The 20,552-nt window shown below is 35.1% G+C and overlaps 1 protein-coding gene and 1 long non-coding RNA gene across 2 annotated transcripts; both read right to left on the reverse strand.

Moving 5' to 3' along the window:
* On the reverse strand, positions 1-2,485 carry LOC117341312. Its single transcript, XM_033903166.1, has 5 exons — positions 2,463-2,485; positions 2,205-2,249; positions 1,782-1,909; positions 1,408-1,573; positions 1-1,091 (listed from the first exon to the last, which is right to left on the reverse strand). Exons 2-5 carry the CDS (start codon positions 2,212-2,214, stop codon positions 1,072-1,074), a joined length of 324 nt encoding a protein of 107 aa, XP_033759057.1. The 5' UTR covers positions 2,215-2,249; positions 2,463-2,485; the 3' UTR covers positions 1-1,071.
* A 13,333-nt stretch (positions 2,486-15,818) lies between these two features.
* LOC117341244 lies at positions 15,819-16,739 on the reverse strand. The gene is made up of 2 exons (XR_004535595.1): positions 16,446-16,739; positions 15,819-16,184 (listed from the first exon to the last, which is right to left on the reverse strand). It is a non-coding gene; the product is annotated as an uncharacterized LOC117341244 (long non-coding RNA).
* Positions 16,740-20,552: the final 3,813 nt, after the last annotated feature.

Below are 20,552 nucleotides of genomic sequence, written 5' to 3' on the forward strand. Positions count from 1 at the left end.
AAATATCTCACAGGAATAAATTATTGTATATAATTTATGATATATATACATTTCAAGTCACATCAGTCATCAATCAGCTTTGGCTGAAAGTGTGTAAGAATGGCACAGATTTTCCAAATATCATTCAACATCCGCAACTGTTTAAATGGGAAGTTTTCCTGGAGAATTCTGAATTTTTTTATTCTTTCGATTGCCCTCTCAGCATGAATTCTCAATCTAGCTATTCGTCTGGTGGAAGTTTCTTGCTCTACACTCCTCTTAATATGGATGGATGGTCAACTCGTACACTCAAAGGATCTAATCAGTTTTGAATTTCAAATCCTTTGTCTGCCATGATGTGATCATCATGCTAAATCATTTTCAACAAGCCACAGTCCTTGGTTATATCATAATCTGTTGCTGAACCCACATACAAGTCGGAGACAAATGTTACTGAACCATATGGTGTTATTGCTATAAGAACTTTAGCAGTATGGTGGTTTTTGTACGTACTAAACAGAACAGTCTGTAATACCAAGATGGAAGATGGTTGCTGTATGAATATTTCAGTACAGTCAATTATGCATCTTGTGTTACTGTATCACAGGTCCCGATGACACTCCTTGGAGCCCAGATTGGAAGTTGTGTAAGCACATGTCCCAAGTGTTTAATCCACTTGCTGATGATATCACTGACAGTAGATGGAGAAATCTCAAAACGATGAGCGAGGTCAACCTCTCTGTAACCTTGTTTCAATATACACAGTACAAGAAATAACTGTTACTTAGAATTGGGTCTCTCCCTCTGTTGATAACATATCCACAATATGTATATTTGCGCTCATAGTACAATGCTTGCATTTTGTGTCTTTCAGGTTGTAGAAAGTCACACAAGGCAAAGAAAGTTAAATAATCTGGCAGACCAGTATAAAACTGAATGTCACAGGGGGAACATCTAAAACGTTCAATTCCAAACACTTTAGTACTAGTTTTTTCATTCAGACGATTTTGTAGCTCGGAGTTCCTTTTCCTCTCCACATCCAGGAGGTCCTTCATATGCTTTATTATGGAATCCTTGACATTTGGTGTGTTTTCAAAAACATGGACTGGTACCTATTGTAAACCAGAACAAAACTTACTTCAATACAATTTGCAAGTAGATTATGATGATGTCTTAATCATCAGACTAAAGTGAGTTGTTAGAATAATTCTTTTTTTTTTCTTGCAATAAAAACAGTAGTTAAAATGATCATTACAATTATCTATTTATCTAACACAAAATTAAATACTTTCACAAGTTTTAATTAATATAATGAAATAAAGGTTTGAAGTACAGTATATAGTAAAATCCCTCCAAATTAGAAATATATATGATTAATATTTCTGTGAATATATTTATTAAATCAGCAAATTTATTTTTCCAACTTACCCCCATTCTGCTCGTTTTCTGGTTTTTCCTTCAGAACTTTCAATTTCCTGGTGAGAGAAGGAGATTTGGCCTTTGATGCAGAGGTCATTAGTTCATTGTAAATAGTCTTTACTGCTGGAGACATGTCATTAAGCTCCTCTGCCTTTCTTTTCTGTATTTCTTTAACCTAATTAAGAATGTAATAATAAATATATAAATAAAGAAATACTGCATTAGTATAATTGTATGATTAAAAAAATCTCAATGATTTTTTACCATAATGTTATATCTTCTGGGATATACTTATGAAATTATTTGTGTAAATATTATAAAATTCAAATATAAATATTGAACAAACGAAAAAGGAAAAAAAATGTAAAGTAAAACGTGCTTACAATTTTGGAAGGACTCGTTGTCATCATGGATCGTATCTGATCCAGTTTCTCCTGTAGTTGAGGTACTGGTGTTGGAGACGGGGAGGGTCCACATCCATCTTCAGGTGATGAGCACGGGCCGCCATTGACTTGTAAATGCAATGCACGACGAATTACTTTAGGCCGAGATTGTCCCGATTCAGTATCTTTGGAATGATTGTTGGAGGATTGGATGGATCTCCATTTCTAAAGTGTCTGCTGCAATCGCGACATGATTCAGTTCGTCACGAGATCGAACATCTTTTCTGGTAATTAATATTTTGTCTTTCCATGCACGCTTTAACTCATCATCTTTTACTTTAATAATGTAAAAACAAAACTGACGCGTTCAGACTTCTTATACGTTTTCCCGGGACATGGCCCTATAGCACAGGATTGACATACCATACTTCATGACAGAATGTAAACAAATGTGACCTTTGCCTACGGCTGGAAATCCACCATGAAACAAAACAAAAATCATTTTACAGAGATTGCTTAAACACACAGCAATAATGATAATCTCACTTTTAAGTATATTGAAAGAAAAACATTAGCGACATACTCATAAAAAACGAAATTACACCTGATGAATAATAAAATTAACACAAAATAATAATTAAAATTTTCATGCGATCATTAAAGAAGTTTCTACCACAATACCCTGTGTTATTCAGCTCTCAGACCATCAGTTAATCATTACAGCTGTTGATTAACAATATGTTTACACCACACGTGGTATAAACTCTGTACGCATTTTGATTGGCTATCACGGTGAACTTTGACCAAAGCTGCAATTGTTATCGACGTCATCAATAATATCACCAGGTCCCGGACGTCACCGGTACACATTATTTCTAAACGCGAAATTATACTTGGCCACGTTTCCCTTTGATTCAAGCCGATATCATTGTGGTAGAAACAGGTCACACGACTAGAAATTGCTGGCTATGGAATTTATTTTATACTCGTAAGTTATTTTCTAAAAGCTACAAAAAACACTCGCTGAAGCTCGTGTCTTTTGTAACTTTTAAAAAATAACTTACCCGTGTGAAATAAATTCCATATCCAACAACCTCTCGTTGTGTAACCTCTATATATACAATATACGGATTTAATTTGTTTTTATATAAAGAAATCTAGTTGATCATGTATGGTTAATGTAATTTTATATTCCTCTTCTGAATAACGTATCAAACAATGCAGAGTATAGAATGAAAAACAAAAGAGATTAATAGAATTCTTCAGGTTGGTAAGAATAGCTATATAAAAGGTTACTTAACACTACTAATATAGTCATAGTGACGTTTCCGAGGAGATTACCGAGAAAAAAAATAGTAGGTCGAACAATATGTAAACATGTAAAAAAAAAAACGTGGTGAATTAGTCGAACAATTCTATGAATTTCATATTTTTAATATTTGATTCTAACAGAACATTTCTATAAATTTAAACGTTATCCACAGTATACAGCAAGACCCCGGAGACTATTGTCTATCAGCAGTGATAATGCTTTGCTGACCCGAATATAACAAATTTCAGTGAATCAGTGGTAGATCAGACAAATTTAGTTCATACTCATGACACGTTTTACTAGTTATACACGATTTATCTTAACTCCCTCATCGAAATCATCATTTCTACGGAAGTATTATTTTAAAATTGACGTATGTTGACCTTATGAAACCCCTTGTGCATGCATTGAAATACTTGATATTAGATATGATGAGGATATGACAAGGACATCTACTTGTATATGTAGCTAGAGGAAGAGGCCCTTTAAAGGCATTATATGTATATTTTACATTATTCACTTTTCAAATATGTTTTTAACTCACTAAATTCGAATAAAATGCAGACAGATACCTTTCGGATACAATCATTTGTTAATTATTATTATGTATCAGCTATGGAATCGTCGTTACAAGGAACACTGGTTGTTGGGTTCCCTTCTTTCTTCAGGTTTTTACGCACTTTTTTTTGTCAAAAATAGTATGTACTTAACGAAATATCCGCATGATAAGGAGAGTCGTGATAAGGATTTACTCACGAATCCTCCGTTTGTGCGGAAAGCGTGGGAAGTCTGAGGTCATTTTTATGGTCAAACAAAAAGCAATAAATATATGTTTAAATAGCAGGAAACACGTACTTGCTGTTGGAAAGTGCAAGAATACTATTGTGGTAAATATGTTGACGTTGTACACTACCAATGATGACATAATATAATGTTTTTAGCTAAACTGCTGTTGGACAATTCACACGAACACATGCCAAAGCTGTCCTTAAGAAGTAATCCTATACTATTAAAATGTATGAACATTCGTTGTAGTTTAAAAAGTAATATGCTATTGATACTATATAATACGTTCGGCTACTTTCGCAGATTTTGTTTTATTCGTATTGTGAACAAATCGTCACGATCAATCAAAGGACCGGCTGATTTATTCGACCGCTTTATTGTACTCCAGTTACGTCTTCATGTTTAACATCACGCGATGTCGATGATGAAAGCGTGTTGTGATCGCTAGGTCATCTTAATTAAAAATTACTAGATATTCGTTTATAAAGCAAATCTAGAATACCAATGGTGTTTGAACTACTGACCAATCATGGCGTAAATTAAAAAAATCGCCAAGGAAACATGAATCAGCAATTAGAAATAATGACTTCACGACCTCAATGGACAGGGTAATGACCTGTTGTGATGGAAAAGGAACACAAAGTAAACGTTGGATTGGAGTCTTTTCTATCCATTCCCTATGCAAATTCAGACCATGTATCAACATCATGACGATAATACATTATGTACCTTGGTTGAGGCCATTATTGAGTTATACCCAGCAGGTAGAAAATAATTGATCGAGGATGGATTCTTGGTCAGTAAAACATCATACTGACAACATGGTAGGTCCTTGATCTAGATAACATAACTTTACATTTGGACATTGTGACGTCATATTGGTTTTGATGTAATAAACGCATTATTGACCAGATGTTTTAAAAATCGAACCATACAGTCAGTATCTCTAAATATAAACTTCTACAGTATGTGATCACCATTAAAGAAATAAAATCTGAACTCGGAACATTATAAAAAAAAATATCTGGTATTAAAAATTCAGAAAATGCAAATAATACATGCATATGCAAAGTTTAGGACTGCCATGTGAAGCATTTGTAAATATTTCATATTATGTACAATTGAAACAGTAAACTTGGTAAATATTTCATATTATTCACTTTTAAAACAGTAAACTTATAATACAAATAGTACACAATTCTTAAAATATTCTATAACATTATATGATCCAGAGTAATTGTTTTAACGTCCTGTAATATATTTGCAGTTGTTCGACATTGACAAAGGGAAGTAATGCATAGTTATCTAGAAGCACGCAGTCAACCAGTTTGTAACCAGTGATAAACAGACGTGTATCGTCAATCACTTGACACTTTTACTCTGTATTGTTGGTATTATTCGCTAGAATTTATTTCGCTATATAAGTTGATATTAATTGTAGCGTGCATTTGATTGGTCAACAAATATATAGGTATACAAAGAAAGGATTACAAGTATACACCAAATAAAGTTTACTAAATGTAGCTGCGTGAAGCATAAAATTGTCTGGTTATTAATCGTTTTATTCACTTCCAGTTACTTTTCGGCGCCGGCCGATTGGTTAAGGTGTCCCGACACTTTAACGCTAGCCTTCCACCTCTTGGTTGCGAGTTCGAAACATACGTGGGGCAGTCGCCAGGTAATGACCGTAGGCCGGTGGTTTTTCTCTGGGTACTCCGGCTTTCCTCCACCTCCAAACCTGGCACGTCCTTAAATGACCCTGGCTGTTAATAGGGCGTGAAACAAAAACAAACCAAACTTTCAAACGAAGCTATTAATTCGATGCGCTAGTTTTTTAAGCGATGTTGTAAAATTTGACAGTATGGATGAAGCTCAAGGGTACATCAACACTAACATGTATCCATACTTTGATATATATCATGTGCTAACGAAAAAACATGATGTTTTAAGAAGCATTACATGTACACATATGCAAAGGTGTGACAAACTTTTTGGTTTTGTGAATAAACGAACGATCTGATTAAGATGGATTCGCAATATGAATGTATTTGCAAAAGGACAGCAATGAACATCAACTGATATTTAGACGTCATATATAAACATGTTAAGAGCAAAATTAAATAAGAGACATATATGCTTAGAGTGAAATATGTTAAACGATATGTCTGATATAGAGAAGTAAAATAAACGACATATCTGTTATTGCGTAATAATATTAACAACGTATTTGCTATTATGTAATGGAACCAGCGACATATATATCCATAGAAAAAACAGCATATCTGTAACGAATAAATAGAATATGTTATATTTTATTTAGATACATAAAGCGACATATATGTAGGAGCTCAATGGCGTAAATGACATGCATAATGATTATTTAAAAGGAGGAGTGACAAATCTGTAATAGAAAAATGGAATGAGTGATATATTTGTTATAATTGCTAAATCGAATAAGTTACATATTTTGAAGCGGAATATTTGCTTAACTTTTAATGAAATAAATGACATATCAGTTAAAAGAATATTCCTCGCGAGAAGGAAATAAAACAGGAAAATTTAAAGGATAACATGACATTTGTTTTATTGGATATGCTGTTTTGGTAGATCCACCAACATGAAGCGTCATCTTGTCGTCATCTGGAACATACACCTATCTTACCGGTACAACAGTGACACTCAATTGTCAAGTAAAGGGCGGTAGCCCACTGGCTACACTATCGTGGCAATTCAAGGGGTCACCAATGACCGGACATAATTGGAACAATACAGGTATTGCTCGGTCCAGTCTGGAATTTACAATAGACAAATCCTACCACCAACGGCAGTGTGTGTGTACCGCCACACACTAGGGCATAGTGTTTGATGAAGAGGCCCTGCAGTTTAACGTGATTTGTAAGTATAGACGATTTTTTTAAAGAAAGCGTTGTTATTTCATTACATGCATTTGTTGATATCATAAGTTATTGATATGGTATTGTTTGTTATAGTTCTACACAGCTTTCGTTCTTATTTTATTTGTATTATGACGAGTTATTTGGGGAAAACACCGACCAATAAGAATATTATATATTTAGCAGGAAACTTCCATTTACAGATCAAACAAATGAATATAAATAAATAAGAAAAATAATAATAAAATAAATAATGGGTCACATGGCAATTTTTCAATTAGATATGAATGTTTTGTAGATCCGCCCACACAAAACATCATCTTGTCGCCATCTGGAACATATACCAATCTTACCGGTACAACAGTGACACTATTGTCACGTAGCGGGAGGTAACCCACTGGCTACACTATCGTGACAATGCAAGAGATCAACAGTGTCTGGACAGAATTGGACCAAAGGTCATAACGTTTGGTCTAGACTGGAATTAACAATCGACAAATCCTAACACCGACAAAGGGTGCGTGTGTACTGCCAAACACCAGGCAAGCCATAATGGAGTGTACGGTTAAGAGTCTGTGGAGTTTGATGTGATTTGTAAGTATGATATATTTTTCTGTGTAATATCTTTTGATAAGGAATTTGTAGTACTACGAATACAATATAATAACCTCTGTCAAGTCATTATTTTTTTTTTTAAATGAGCCCTTTCCGACGTTTAACATTTTTGCAATTTTTATTTCCCTAAGTTCTCGGTTTCACACCTTTGGCATCTAGTAAACAGACAAAAACTAGATGAGAGGAATAAACATTTCCTTTATGCCATCTATTGTATCTATATCTGTGATATTTATCTGCATGTTTTGTAAAATTATCTCATGAAATCAATCCGGAAGGTCGACATTGCATGATTTGAAACCAGCTGAGCAATAACAAGTAATAAAAAAAGTAATATACAATACCCTGTGGTAACAGATCCACCTTCAGGACCAATGTGGATGACTCCCTCGGACAGAAAGACCGTTCAGTCAAATGCAATAGAAACGATTGACTGTCAGGTAAAGGGAGGTAACCCTCTGGTCACAATAAGCTGGCAGTGTAAGGGATCACTAGCGATCGGAAAGAATCTCACCAAGAAAGATGTATCTTCGTCCAGATTGGAAATCACTATAGACAAATCCTACCACCAACAGCAGTGTGTGTGTACCGCCAGTCATCAGGCCGTTCCTAAAAGAGTGTTCGGTAAAAAGTCTGTGGAGTTTAATGTCATTTGTAAGTACTGTATCGTCCCATATACAAGAATATTTAAACAACTAGGACATTAGTTTCTCGATTGTAGTTATTTAACTTTCATTGGTAGAATATGTTTTCCATTGTGATATTAATTCACAGTCAGGTCAATTTCCTGCTTAAAGGCTAGGTCTAAAATTAGTATGAATTATTTCTCTAGACAAATTATCAACTATGCTACAACTATTATGTTCGCTAGTTTATACCTCTGCTGTATTATTTATGTTTCTGCGTTTTGTTGTTACAGCAGCAATGATCATTTAATTTTCTTTGTAGATCGGCCAACTGATAATGTACAGGTGTTGCCATATGGTAATCAGACGGTCCTGACTGGTACAAACGTATCGCTCTTTTGTGGAGTGAAGGGAGGTAGCCCTCTTGCTACATTGACTTGGCAGTGTAAAGGAAGGATATTTCTGGGGGAACCTCTGAATTCTAACGATTCTACATCAAGGTCCAAATTGTCTCTCAGAGTTGATAAAGCTATCACAAAAAACAATGTGTCTGTATCGCCGAGCATCAGGAAAGCCATTTTGGGACAGCGACCGTCTGGTTTGATATCCTCTGTAAGTTTTATGTACATCAATTTTACCGGTATGAAATGTTGCCGTAACCGGTAATCATAGACTTTTTGTTTTGCTTTTGCAATATATTTTTACAATGTATATCTTATTTGGGCAATTTAATATAAAAATTACAGAGGAATCCTTTATGGAGATAATGAACTCATCTTGATTTTATTTATTTATTTATTTATGTTTGCATTTATGATACGATTATAACTTCAAAAGTAGTCGGTATTCATACATGTTTTATTGGCATTGTTGCTCACTACTTTTAGTTTTGCAATTGAAATATTTTCACAATGTTTATTTGATTTAGGCAAATTAATATGAAAATAGCCTAGGAATACTTTCTGGCGAAAATTAACTCATCTTGATTAATGTCCGATAAAATTTCATTCTTACCGATATATTGTGCGTTGTTCCGAATCCGTTACATATAAATAATTCAACCCTATAGTTTTATAATTTTAAAATTTCAGATATGCATAGGATCTACAACTATTTTGTAACGCCCTGATATGTGGCACAATTTTAACACTAAAACATGACATGTAATAATAGAATAAATTATCACATATAAAAACCTACATTTTCATTAAATTCATTTAAGGATTGAATCTTGATTAGGTCGATTTCATGGGGTCATGAATTGAGTTGCTCTTGAGACAAATTCAATGAACTGCGAAGCAGTTCATGTTGAATTTGTCTCAAGAGCAACTCAATTCATGACCCCATGAAATCGACCAAATCAAGATTCAATCCTTATATTTCAATTGTTTTTTTTTTCGAATAAAAAAGTCGGTCTAAAAGATATAGGTAATGTCTCGAAGCTTGTGCAAGTCCACATGTCTAGTCGGTCGAGTAAAATAGTCCGCCATTTTAGGATTAAAAAACAGCATTATTATGTCAAAATAGAAGTATTTAGTATATCTGGTTTTTCATAAAAATCAGGAATACATTATACATTTGATATTTTTTATAATTATTCCATGTTTATAATAACAATATAGAAAACGTGAAATTGTTTCGCGGAAGGATTTTGTGTAGACTCCGTAATACGGTCGTCTCCGCTTCATTTTTTACCATGTGCGATGTCGGGATGTCCGCCATTTTTGGAAAAACACTAAGTGTTACTGTTGGAAAGAAAATGGGTTAGAACATGATGCTGCGAATTATTCGGTATGACAGCTACCATCTACAGTTTATTGAAAGTAAAACTACAATTGTAAAATGTAGAGCTGGTCAGAAAGCCGGAGGTTGCTTCAACTGAGGATACCAAAGCCAGCTGCTGACTCAGAGGTAGGTGACAATTTTGAAGCGGAGTAACGTTAGTCGGACAGTTATGTTTTTCAATCCGCTTTGTAGTAGCGTTTAAGGGCGTAGATTGATCACCGTGTGGCGTGATTTCCTTGTTGGTGTTTGATATATCGCTAGCACTAGCAACTGCCGATAACGTGTTACTGATTTCTCGTTTTTGTTCGCTCGAACAATTCCTCGTGTAACTTCTTACCGAGGCCTCGTTTCGGTGGCCTGACATAAACATGATTTGTCGAGTGGCGTAACCGGCATCGCTCATGGATTGTAAAGCCGTTGCCCGTAAACAGTGGGCGGTGTATCTTTTGGTACAATTCGCATATTTGGAAATATCTGGCATGTAGCACGAGAAGCTTGACTTCCCGAGAGCTTTACTGTTATACCAGTATTTGTTTTCCTCAGGTTTGAAAATTGCTTCTTTCACACACTGGTTGAACAATGCCGTGCTATTCGGATCTGTTTTTTCCAACAGTAACCACAGCATTTTCACTGGGCAGTTAGATTTGTTGGTAGCGTACATTCTCTTATCGTAACTGGCCTCGGTATTTGTTAGACCACCTTGAAATTTTTTTTGACGCGTTTCATGTGACATGACCACATATTCAATGCCAGACTCGTCACTTTTGAACTCGAATGAGTTTGTTGATAATTGATGGTGGAATTCTAGAGACCCGTGTTACAAAATGTATCGAGATATTAAACCAGACACATTGTCTCAAAATGAAAGGGGAAAACTCTGCTCTTTCAAAATAGGAAGAAATCTTTGTGATGTCAGCCAGTTCAATAATATCTTTGTGTTTTGTTGCCCGTGATTGACCTGTAGTCATCCTTTCTTTCAACAACCCGTCCAAGATTTTATTTCCCTTCTTAAATTCATTTCCGTTGACTATATCAATTTCACGGTTCAGGTCATGCAAGTGTCGATTAATTGCAGCCCGTATATTCTTGATTGTGTTTTTGTGATATTCAGTGTTAGGCACCTGTTTTAACTCTTGATCATTTGTTTTAGCATTCTTTGGTCGTGCCTCACAGTAACATTTTCCTAGTTTCTCTTTTAGTTCATCTATACTACACTGTGCCATATCCAGTTTGTTGCCATAGGTTTCTAATTAGTGAAAAAATATTAAAATCAATTGTACACATAACATTGTATTGAAACTGAAATGTTTCAATATTAGAAACTATTTTTTTTCAGTAACCAGATTTTTACATTTGTGCAATCAGAAGTGTCGGTGTTTTGACAGATTTTTGAAAATAGATTTCTGCATTACACTTGCATTTTTAGTTGTGCAAATTTCATCAAATACGCCTATAATCTACAGCTCATTTTTACCTTGAAAAATTTTCATTCCCCACTTTGTGTTAGCCTTGGTGGATTTGGATTGGTTCATGTCCAGGTACTTGTTCATGTCGGCTGCAGTTACTTTTCTAAATCTTTCTTGATTGTTATCAGCAACGGTAGCAGTAGGCATGTTTGCTTTACCTAAGCCAGGGCCAGCTGGTTCACTTAACTCGCTCTTCATCACATCATTGTTTAATGTTGAAGAGGCAGTGATAGATGCTTCCATCATTTCATTTTTACATTCATTTGTCTCACAAATAATTTCTTCTATTTGATTTAACTCATTTTCATCCAAAACTACCTCTAAAAGAAGTTCAGTGTCGGAATCGCTTAACATATTTTCTTCTGCTATGTCAGCATAATCATTTTCTGGTAGATCAAGTTGGAATCTTCCATAATTTCCAGCCATTTTTTAGCAGACGACAAATTATTTCAAGATCTCATGCAGATATCATCAAAATGTTATATATGTTCTGCGTGTTTAAAGTTTCTGTGATTTCAGAATATTTCTTATATATGTATTTAAAAATTATTCTTTTTAATTAAAAAAAAAATATCATTGATCTTGTTAGTCTCAGACAATTGAGATAGGCCTGATGACATTTGTTTTGCAACTGTGTAAGAGTTCTCTCCCCTTAACAATGTATTCATACGCACTGATCAGTGTTAATCTGGTCAAATTCATGAGCAAATGAAACAGATTAAGTTTGGTAGTTTCATTGAGTCCAACTTGAGTAGAAATTGAAATATTTACACATATATTTGATTAAATCGTATACTAACTGAGTATTTATGATACAATGATGTTCTCATACCCGGACGTTACCGGAATGTGTTTCAAGTACGATACTTATTGTATAAACTATCTAAACTCTGTATTTATGATACCTGGATAACTTGATAAGTAGGCCAAGAATAGATATCGCATCAAAACCAACAGTGCTTGGTTTATAGCCCTTTTAAAGTTAGAATCATTTTTAGGCGGGGTATCATTGTAGTAGCTGCTGACAACCTCACTGAATAACATTCGGAAAGGGTGTCGCATTCTATAATCCTGAGCAATAAGGGAAGAGTATCTTTCCCAAGGACACAACCACGACAGCACGTACCGTTTCTCAGCTTTCTAACCGGAAGTAAACATTGACCATTCGATAACACAAGAAGTGACAACGGGATACTGACCAATGATAAACAGCATGTAACCAAACTGATCCAAGAGGACAAAACAAGGAAATAACTATACCACAATATAAAGAATGTATAGTATTGAGTCAGAACAAATATGGATATACCATAATATGATAATAACAAAAAAACGGGTATCATAATATATCGTCTATTTCACACTGAAATCCCGTATTCTGTAATATGTCGATATATTACTCATGAGTCCCAGTTACACAACTTCATTCACGTTATTTTTTTCCCCCTCTTAATCCACAAGAGAGACCACAAGTGGGTTATGAAGTAGGGAGAATTTCGTGCCAGGTTATAGATTGAAAATATTTGAACATCACTATTTCTCTACTAAAAGCATTAATCATCAAACCTTTAAGTGTTCAGTCCTAGCAGGAGGAAACATCTGTAGTATGTAGTAAAGCTTACTGTATCCAACTCTCATTTGTTTGATATGGCCTATTAGCTTGTATTCCTTTTGTAAAAAAAAATCGACTTATCACTCAGTCACCTTGAATGAATGTTGATTGTTCGATTAATCATGCCTCGTTCTCTAATGCTTCAATAATTATTTAATTGCAGACGGACCGGACATCAGACTAAATCATTCTGAAATCGTCCTTGAGCGTAAGAGATTGACAAGAACAACGTGTTCTGCTTACTGGCAACGCTCTAGGGACAAAGTCTCGAGACCCTTCAGTTTCTAAGTTTAGACAGACAGGACGTGGGAAATTATACATGTATTGCTACGGCTACACACGGCAATGTGTCACTGAGGTCTTCGAAAATGCTCAACATTATCGTTCAGTGTGAGTAAAAAAAAGTTGTCCTGTGTTTTATCACAGCCTTTTCCGTCTTTGTAGGGCATGACATACATACATCCCGACAAACATATGATGTGCTATTTTTAGAAATGTTTCCTTAATTACTAGCATCATATTATTATCTGAAAAGGTTTTCATTTATTTATTTTGTTTTTAATTTCAAATATTTTATGGTCGAAAGTCATTAAAATGAGCTAATATTGTACTCTGATATTGCATCAAATACAAAAGCGGGTGTGTTGGAAATTTAATATTACTGTTTCAGATGGGCCCGATGTGGATCTTTCTATCACAAATGCAACAGAAAATAGAACGAATCTTCGCCTGAATTGCAAAGCTAATGGCGTACCAACAAAGTACACATACAGGTGGATACACAAGATTGGGTCTACTGTCATCCGAGACTCGTTTGACCACGTGACGAATTTAGGGTCAATGAGTACACTGACCATTCCAACAGGGAGTCTCCAGGACATGGGGATGTATATATGTGAGGTGGAGAATGGGATTCCAGGGAGAAATGGACAGATCGTACAGACGGGACAAGGATTTATGTCAGTGACAGGTTGTACCTTCCTTGGTGATATGAAACACGTTCTTTTGAAACAATGAAATAACTGACTTTTCACTTTGTATGATACTTTTTAAAAACAGGATAAAATGTGTCGCTTCGTGTTTGATTGGTTTTGCTTCATTACTTGTTGAGTTCTGTGTATTTCTTTCTGTTTAAGGCATTCCTCGAATAATCAGAGCACAGGACAGATATGTTACAGAAAATGACACCTCCCTCTCTCAAAAATGTTTGAATGATAGGTAGTCCTCGAGTGATCAATGGACGTGAAAAATATGTCACAGAAAAGGACGTCTCTCTGGACATCAACATAACCTTCATTAGTTTCCCTGAGCCAGTCAACATGTCCATCATACGGAAATACTCCTATTTACCTCCAAGTAGTGATCCCACCGTCTCCATGTCCCCCGTCCCAGTGTCATTCTATAACAAGAACGTATCTGTTGACGGATACATGGCACAGATACAATACAGCAAGATCGAGACCAAACACAAAAAGGACAATATCAGCTGAATATCAAGAATGCCTTCGACTACTTCTACACTTTCAGAGTAGTTATAATAGGTTAGTTAAAATATGTTGAGTATGTAGTGCGAATTTTGATTAAGGTCCGCTTTTCAGATTAAAAAATGCATTTGAAAGTTATCTAATAGAAAGGTAGGAACAATACAAACAACAGATAACGAATTGTTGTATAAAGTTTTTAAAGTCAGTTAAAACATGATATCGAGTTTGTATTCCATATTCATCACCAAATTCCACGTATTGGGAATAAATGGTCACATTTTTACTAATATTCAGTTTTTCTGTTTTACTTTCAGGCAAGCCTGACCCCTCATCGAACCTTGTGATCAGTCAAATCACAGAAAACAGCGCCGCCATATCGTGGATTCCCGGGGAGGATAACGGACACATTCAAACATTCACATTAACCTACAGAAAATTAAGCGGAGAATTACAGACAAATTTCACCACCAGCAAATCGTCATTCACTGTTCGGAATCTTACCAGGTCCACACGTTATAATGTTTCAGTTTATGCCAGTAATTTAGAGGGGACTAGTGAGATCGTCACTGGTAACTTCAGGACAACAGCAGGTACAACCAAATGTTGGTCACATAGACAATATACATATATATATATATATCATTATTATTTTTGAAATTTCGGACAGATGTACTGTACATTTTGTTACTTTGATATTGTATTTGTATAATTAAATAGATAGTTCATACATTAAATCAAATATGTCATTTAACCAATTCATATGGATGTTGATGGCAAAGTTGTAATATGAATACCTCTTTTTTGTTTAATGAGCCCTTGGACGTCAATCCAACAACACAAACACTGGTCTCGTCTTGATATCAATAGGAAGCGTGATGATCCTAATCGCTCTGTTGTTTGGAGCTTTTCCTGCCCTTCGTAAGAACGCTATCTTTCATTTTTACATGCGTGTGATTTTAGTTCATCCAAATCTATACCGATTAAGCAATATACAGTATTTCCTAACACCTTAATAATAATTGTTTTTAAGGAATTTTAACCTGAATACAGATTAATTACATTTTACCGAGTATCAGATAAAATTACGAATTCGTTCAAAAATTAGCGATGTATATGATTAAGAAATATGAAAATAAATGAATCAATATTTTGGATTGAGACAAGTCCGCAAAACTAAAAATCAAAAGTCAGTTTTAATTACATATGTACATGAGATAAGACAATTGTTTGGAAAATTGTGAAATTACAATACATCCGTTTCATATATCTATAACAGGATATTTCCATTGAGGAATTATGACGTTACGATGATTAGGAAGTCAAAACGTAATATTTTGTTGATACTTCCTGAAAAAACCCATGTCAATATCTCAAAGTAAAACCATCGAATAACCATTGTCAAGAATTGTGGGGATAGGCCGGTCCACCTCAACTGATAAATCTCACAACACTATATATATATACAAATAAACATTTATTATATACAAAAATTTTCAAGAAAGTAGAGATACAAACGACACCAAGTCGCATACCCTCTCACTCGACGCCAATACACTACACATAAATAACCTAAATATATGCCTAATACTAAGAATATTAAACCTATAAACAGTCTATTGAAAGTCTTTTCCCACAACTGCGGTCCTCCACACTGATATATGTTTAAAGTCTTTTCCACGTAGTTGAAACCTCATCCTGGATGTTTTCACTAGTACTGTACGTCTGGATACACCTTTCATGAAGGATAACTGGTTACTGATGGTTACTGACTGGAACATTCATATGGAGCCTTAGTCATTGGTCTCCCAGGCCCTCAAGGTCACCTACAAGGTTACAGAGTGACTGAGCCCTAGTAAAAAGTTCATAAACTCCCAGCACAGTATTTTGACAGTACTTTCACCATCATTTACACATTCCTTATAAATAGGAATTTATAATTATCATACAAAGCAGTTCTGGACCTAGACTAATATGAAAATAACTCCTAAGCATTTAACACATGTTGCTAACATTATATATAAATACTGAGCCTAAATCACCCTATCTATACATTATTATACGCATGTTATATTAGTTTTACTTACTTCACATGAAGTTGAGCACACAGCTCCTTAGCACACAGCTCCTTAGCAAACAGCTTCTGAGCACACAGCTCTCAAAGCACACAGCTTCACCACCTCCTGGACATTATCAGCACACAGCTTGTACATGTCTACTGCCCTTTTACAGCTTCCTTCTTACATAACTGGCCTTACTCAGGTGGTCATTGGACACACAGTCCTTATATATACATAGGAGCATCCAGCTCCTCCATTTCATGGGCACACAGCCTCTTGACCGTGAAGTGACTGTACTGGTCGCTGTCTCCGGTTGAAAAAGGACGCACACCCAGGTAAACTTACCTGAGAAGCATGCATTCATGCTTCAGTGACCTTACTTTGGGTTTGAGATTAGCCTCACGGGTAACATAGTACACACTTACCTGTAAAATCACACCCTGGGATACAGTGTAATCACTGCATAGGACTTGTTACACATAAAACATACTATACAAGTATGAGGACTTTTTGACAACCATGGATACACGATGATAATGGAGAAAGTCTGACAATATCCAATATTTCTTAATGTTAATAAACAGTATGTATATCTGCCTGCATTTGTTTAGTCTGATATATAATCCTGTCTTAGGTATATGTTTTATATCGTCGTGTCTAAGGTATGTGTGGTATATCGTTGTGTCTAAGGTATGTATGTTAAAACGTCGTGTTTCAGGTATATGTGTTATATCGTCATGTCTAAGGTATGTGTTATATCGTCATGTCTCAGGTATGTGTGTTATATCGTCGTGTCAAAGGTATGTGTGTTATATCGTCGTGTCAAAGGTATGTTTTATATCGTCATGTCGCAGGTATGTGTGTTATATTGTCTTGTCTATGGTATATGTGTTATATCGTCGTGTTTAAGGTATGTGTTATATCGTCATGTCTAAGGTATGTGTGTTATATCGTCATGTCTATGGTATATGTGATATATCGTGGTGTATAAGGTATATGTAATATATCGTCGTGTCTAAGGTATGTGTGGTATATCGTTGTGTCTAAGGTATGTATGTTAAATCGTCGTGTCTCAGGTATATGTGTTATATCGTCGTGTCTAAGGTATGTGTGTTATATCGTCATGTCTCAGGTATGTGTGCTATATCGTCTTGTCTATGGGATGTGCGTTATATCGTCGTGTCTAAGATATGAGTGTTATATCGTCGTGTCAAAGGAATGTGTTATATCGTCATGTCTCAGGTATGTGTGTTATATCGTCGTGTCTCAGGTATGTGTGTTATATCGTCGTGTCTAAGGGATGTGTGTTATAGCGTGGTGTCTAAGTATGCGTGTTATATCGTCGAGTCCAAATTATGTGTGTTATATCGTCGTGTCAAAGGTATGTTTTAAATCGTCATGTCGCAGGTATCTGTGTTATATTGTCTTGTCTATGGTATATGTGTTATATCGTCGTGTTTAAGGTATGTGTTATATCGTCGTGTCTAAGGTATGTGTGTTATATCGTCGTGTCTAAGGTATGTGTGTTATATCGTCGTGTCTAAGGTATGTGTGTTATATCGTCGTGTCAAAGGTATGTGTGTTATATCGTCGTGTTTAAGGTATGTGTTATATCGTCATGTCTAAGGTATGTGTGTTATATCGTCATGTCTATGGTATATGTGATATATCGTGGTGTATAAGGTATATGGGATATATCGTCGTGGCCAATGTATGTGTGTTACATCGTCGTATCTAAGGTATGTGTGTTATATCGTCGTGTTTAAAGTATGTGTGTTATATCGTCGTGTCTAAGGTATGTGTTATATAGTCGTGTCTAAGGTATGTGTGTTATATCGTCGTGACTAAGGTATGTGTGTTATATCGTCGTGTCTGATGTATGTGTGTTATATCGTCGTGTCTGAGGTATGTGTGTTATATCGTCGTGTTTAAGGTATGTGTTATATCGTCGTGTCTCAGGTGAAGTGTGTTGTATCGTCGTGTCTGAGGTATGTATGTTATATCGTCGTGTCTGAGGTATGTGTGTTATATCGTCGTGTCTGAGGTATGTGTGTTATATCGTCGTGTCTAGGGTATATGGTATATCGTCGTGTCTAAGGAATGTGTGTTATATCGTCTTGTCTATGGTATGTGTGTTATATGGTGGTGTCTGAGGTTTGTGTGTTATATCGTCGTGTCTAAAGTATGTGTGTTATATCGTCGTGTCTAAGGTATGTGAGTTATATCCTCGTGTCTAAGGTATGTGTTATATCGTCGTGTCTAAGGTATGTGTGTTATATCGTCGTGTCTCAGGTGAAGTGTGTTGTACCGTCGTGTCTGAGGTATGTGTGTTATATCATCGTGTCTAAGGTGAAGTGTGTTGTACCGTCGTGTCTGAGGTATGTGTGTTATATCGTCGTGTCTAAGTTAGTGTTATATGGTCGTGTCTAAGATATATGTGTTATATCGTGGTGTCTAAGGTATGTGTGTTATATCGTCGTGTTTTAGGTATATGTGTTATATCGTGGTGACTAAGGTATAAGATTACAGGTAAAAGATGTACGTATAGAGTAGATTATTCTCTTGAACTATGTTGGTCTGTACTATCAATGATTTATGTAACATGCTTCATATATGCAATTGTATTTTATTAGCACCATAGTATTTCATATATACAGGTGTATAATGTCAATATTGATGGCGGTTCAATGGATTCATTATTGGCTCCTATTTCGAGTTTGTTGAACACTTCTTTGTTTAGATACTTTCTATCTTATTCGTGTGTTGTATCAAGCCTATGGAAACACACTGAATACTAGTTTATTAATAGACTACACGTCATTCTTAGTGTTAGACCTGTCGATAATTAATCCAGGTATTTCCCTTTTCAGTGTGTTTCTATATTTATACTTTAAAGACTTGGCGTCAACCCTTATCACGGACAAGTCTATAATTGGCATTGATATTTATAGTTTGTCCTGTAATCTAAATATACTTAATCGTATAACTCACCTTGTGCTCTTTATGAATGGATGAGTTTGTGTTATCCTGATATAATTTACGTTATGCTGAACCATGCCTACACAATTATTACCTCAAAATATGCAAAAGAATACGAATTATTTGTATCTGGTATTTGTTGAATTCTAGATAGCATAATACACATTATACATTCCAATAATATGTTCATAGATTTTAATACTTACATGTGCATCAACATCTAAATATGCATGGGTGTCTATACTACTACATTTCCGTTAACACCAATATTTATCGTCATAAGTAAGCCTGTTCTATTTTATCTACACACGTCATTCCGCATGTGTTGCTTCGAACCGTCTATTTATAGATGGGAAAACATTCCAATGATGATTTATTTCAATGTTTATCTTTAACAACACAAGCTTAACATGCGACAAGTCAGAAAGAAATATAAATACAAACTAGACAAACGGGAATACTTGGATGTAAACAGATGTGTACTGTCATTATTGAAAGCCGATCATTTTATTCAATATTGGTTCCTAGTTCTAGTTTGTTTAAGACTGACTTGTATACATACTTTTTACGTTATCTGGTTTGTGTATGAAGCCTGTGTTAACAAACTGAATGACAGTTTATTAATAGACTACACGTAATTCTTAGTATTATACCTCTCTATAAATAGTCCAGGTATTTCCTCTTTCAGTATATTTCTATATTTATACATACAGACCTTTATCTCGAACATGTCTATAATTGCTTATGATATTTATGTCATGTAATCTAAATATACCCACATCGTACAATTCACCTGGTGTATGTGCATTATTTAAACCGATGAGCCTGTGTTATACAACATCTACGCTATGCTGAACCATTGGAACTGTTAGACATATAAAAATATCTTAACTGTCATTGATATTTTTCATGTATATTTTGATAGTATAAATCACAATTAACTTAAACATGGATTAGTGAGTGATCGCCTTTCATTAACAAGTCTGTATTAGTCTACTTAATGTTTATGCTACTACTACATTTTTACTGCCAGTTGTCATAACATTGCTACTGCAATCAGAATTGGAAAGAAAAATGACACTCAGCAGTTATCTTAATGGTTATTTTAATTAGATTGTAAGCTGTAATTGTCATTTATTAGTATAAACTTTGGGA

The sequence above is a fragment of the Pecten maximus genome, chromosome 13 (genome assembly GCF_902652985.1).
Source record: "Pecten maximus chromosome 13, xPecMax1.1, whole genome shotgun sequence".
Taxonomy (NCBI): domain Eukaryota; kingdom Metazoa; phylum Mollusca; class Bivalvia; order Pectinida; family Pectinidae; genus Pecten; species Pecten maximus.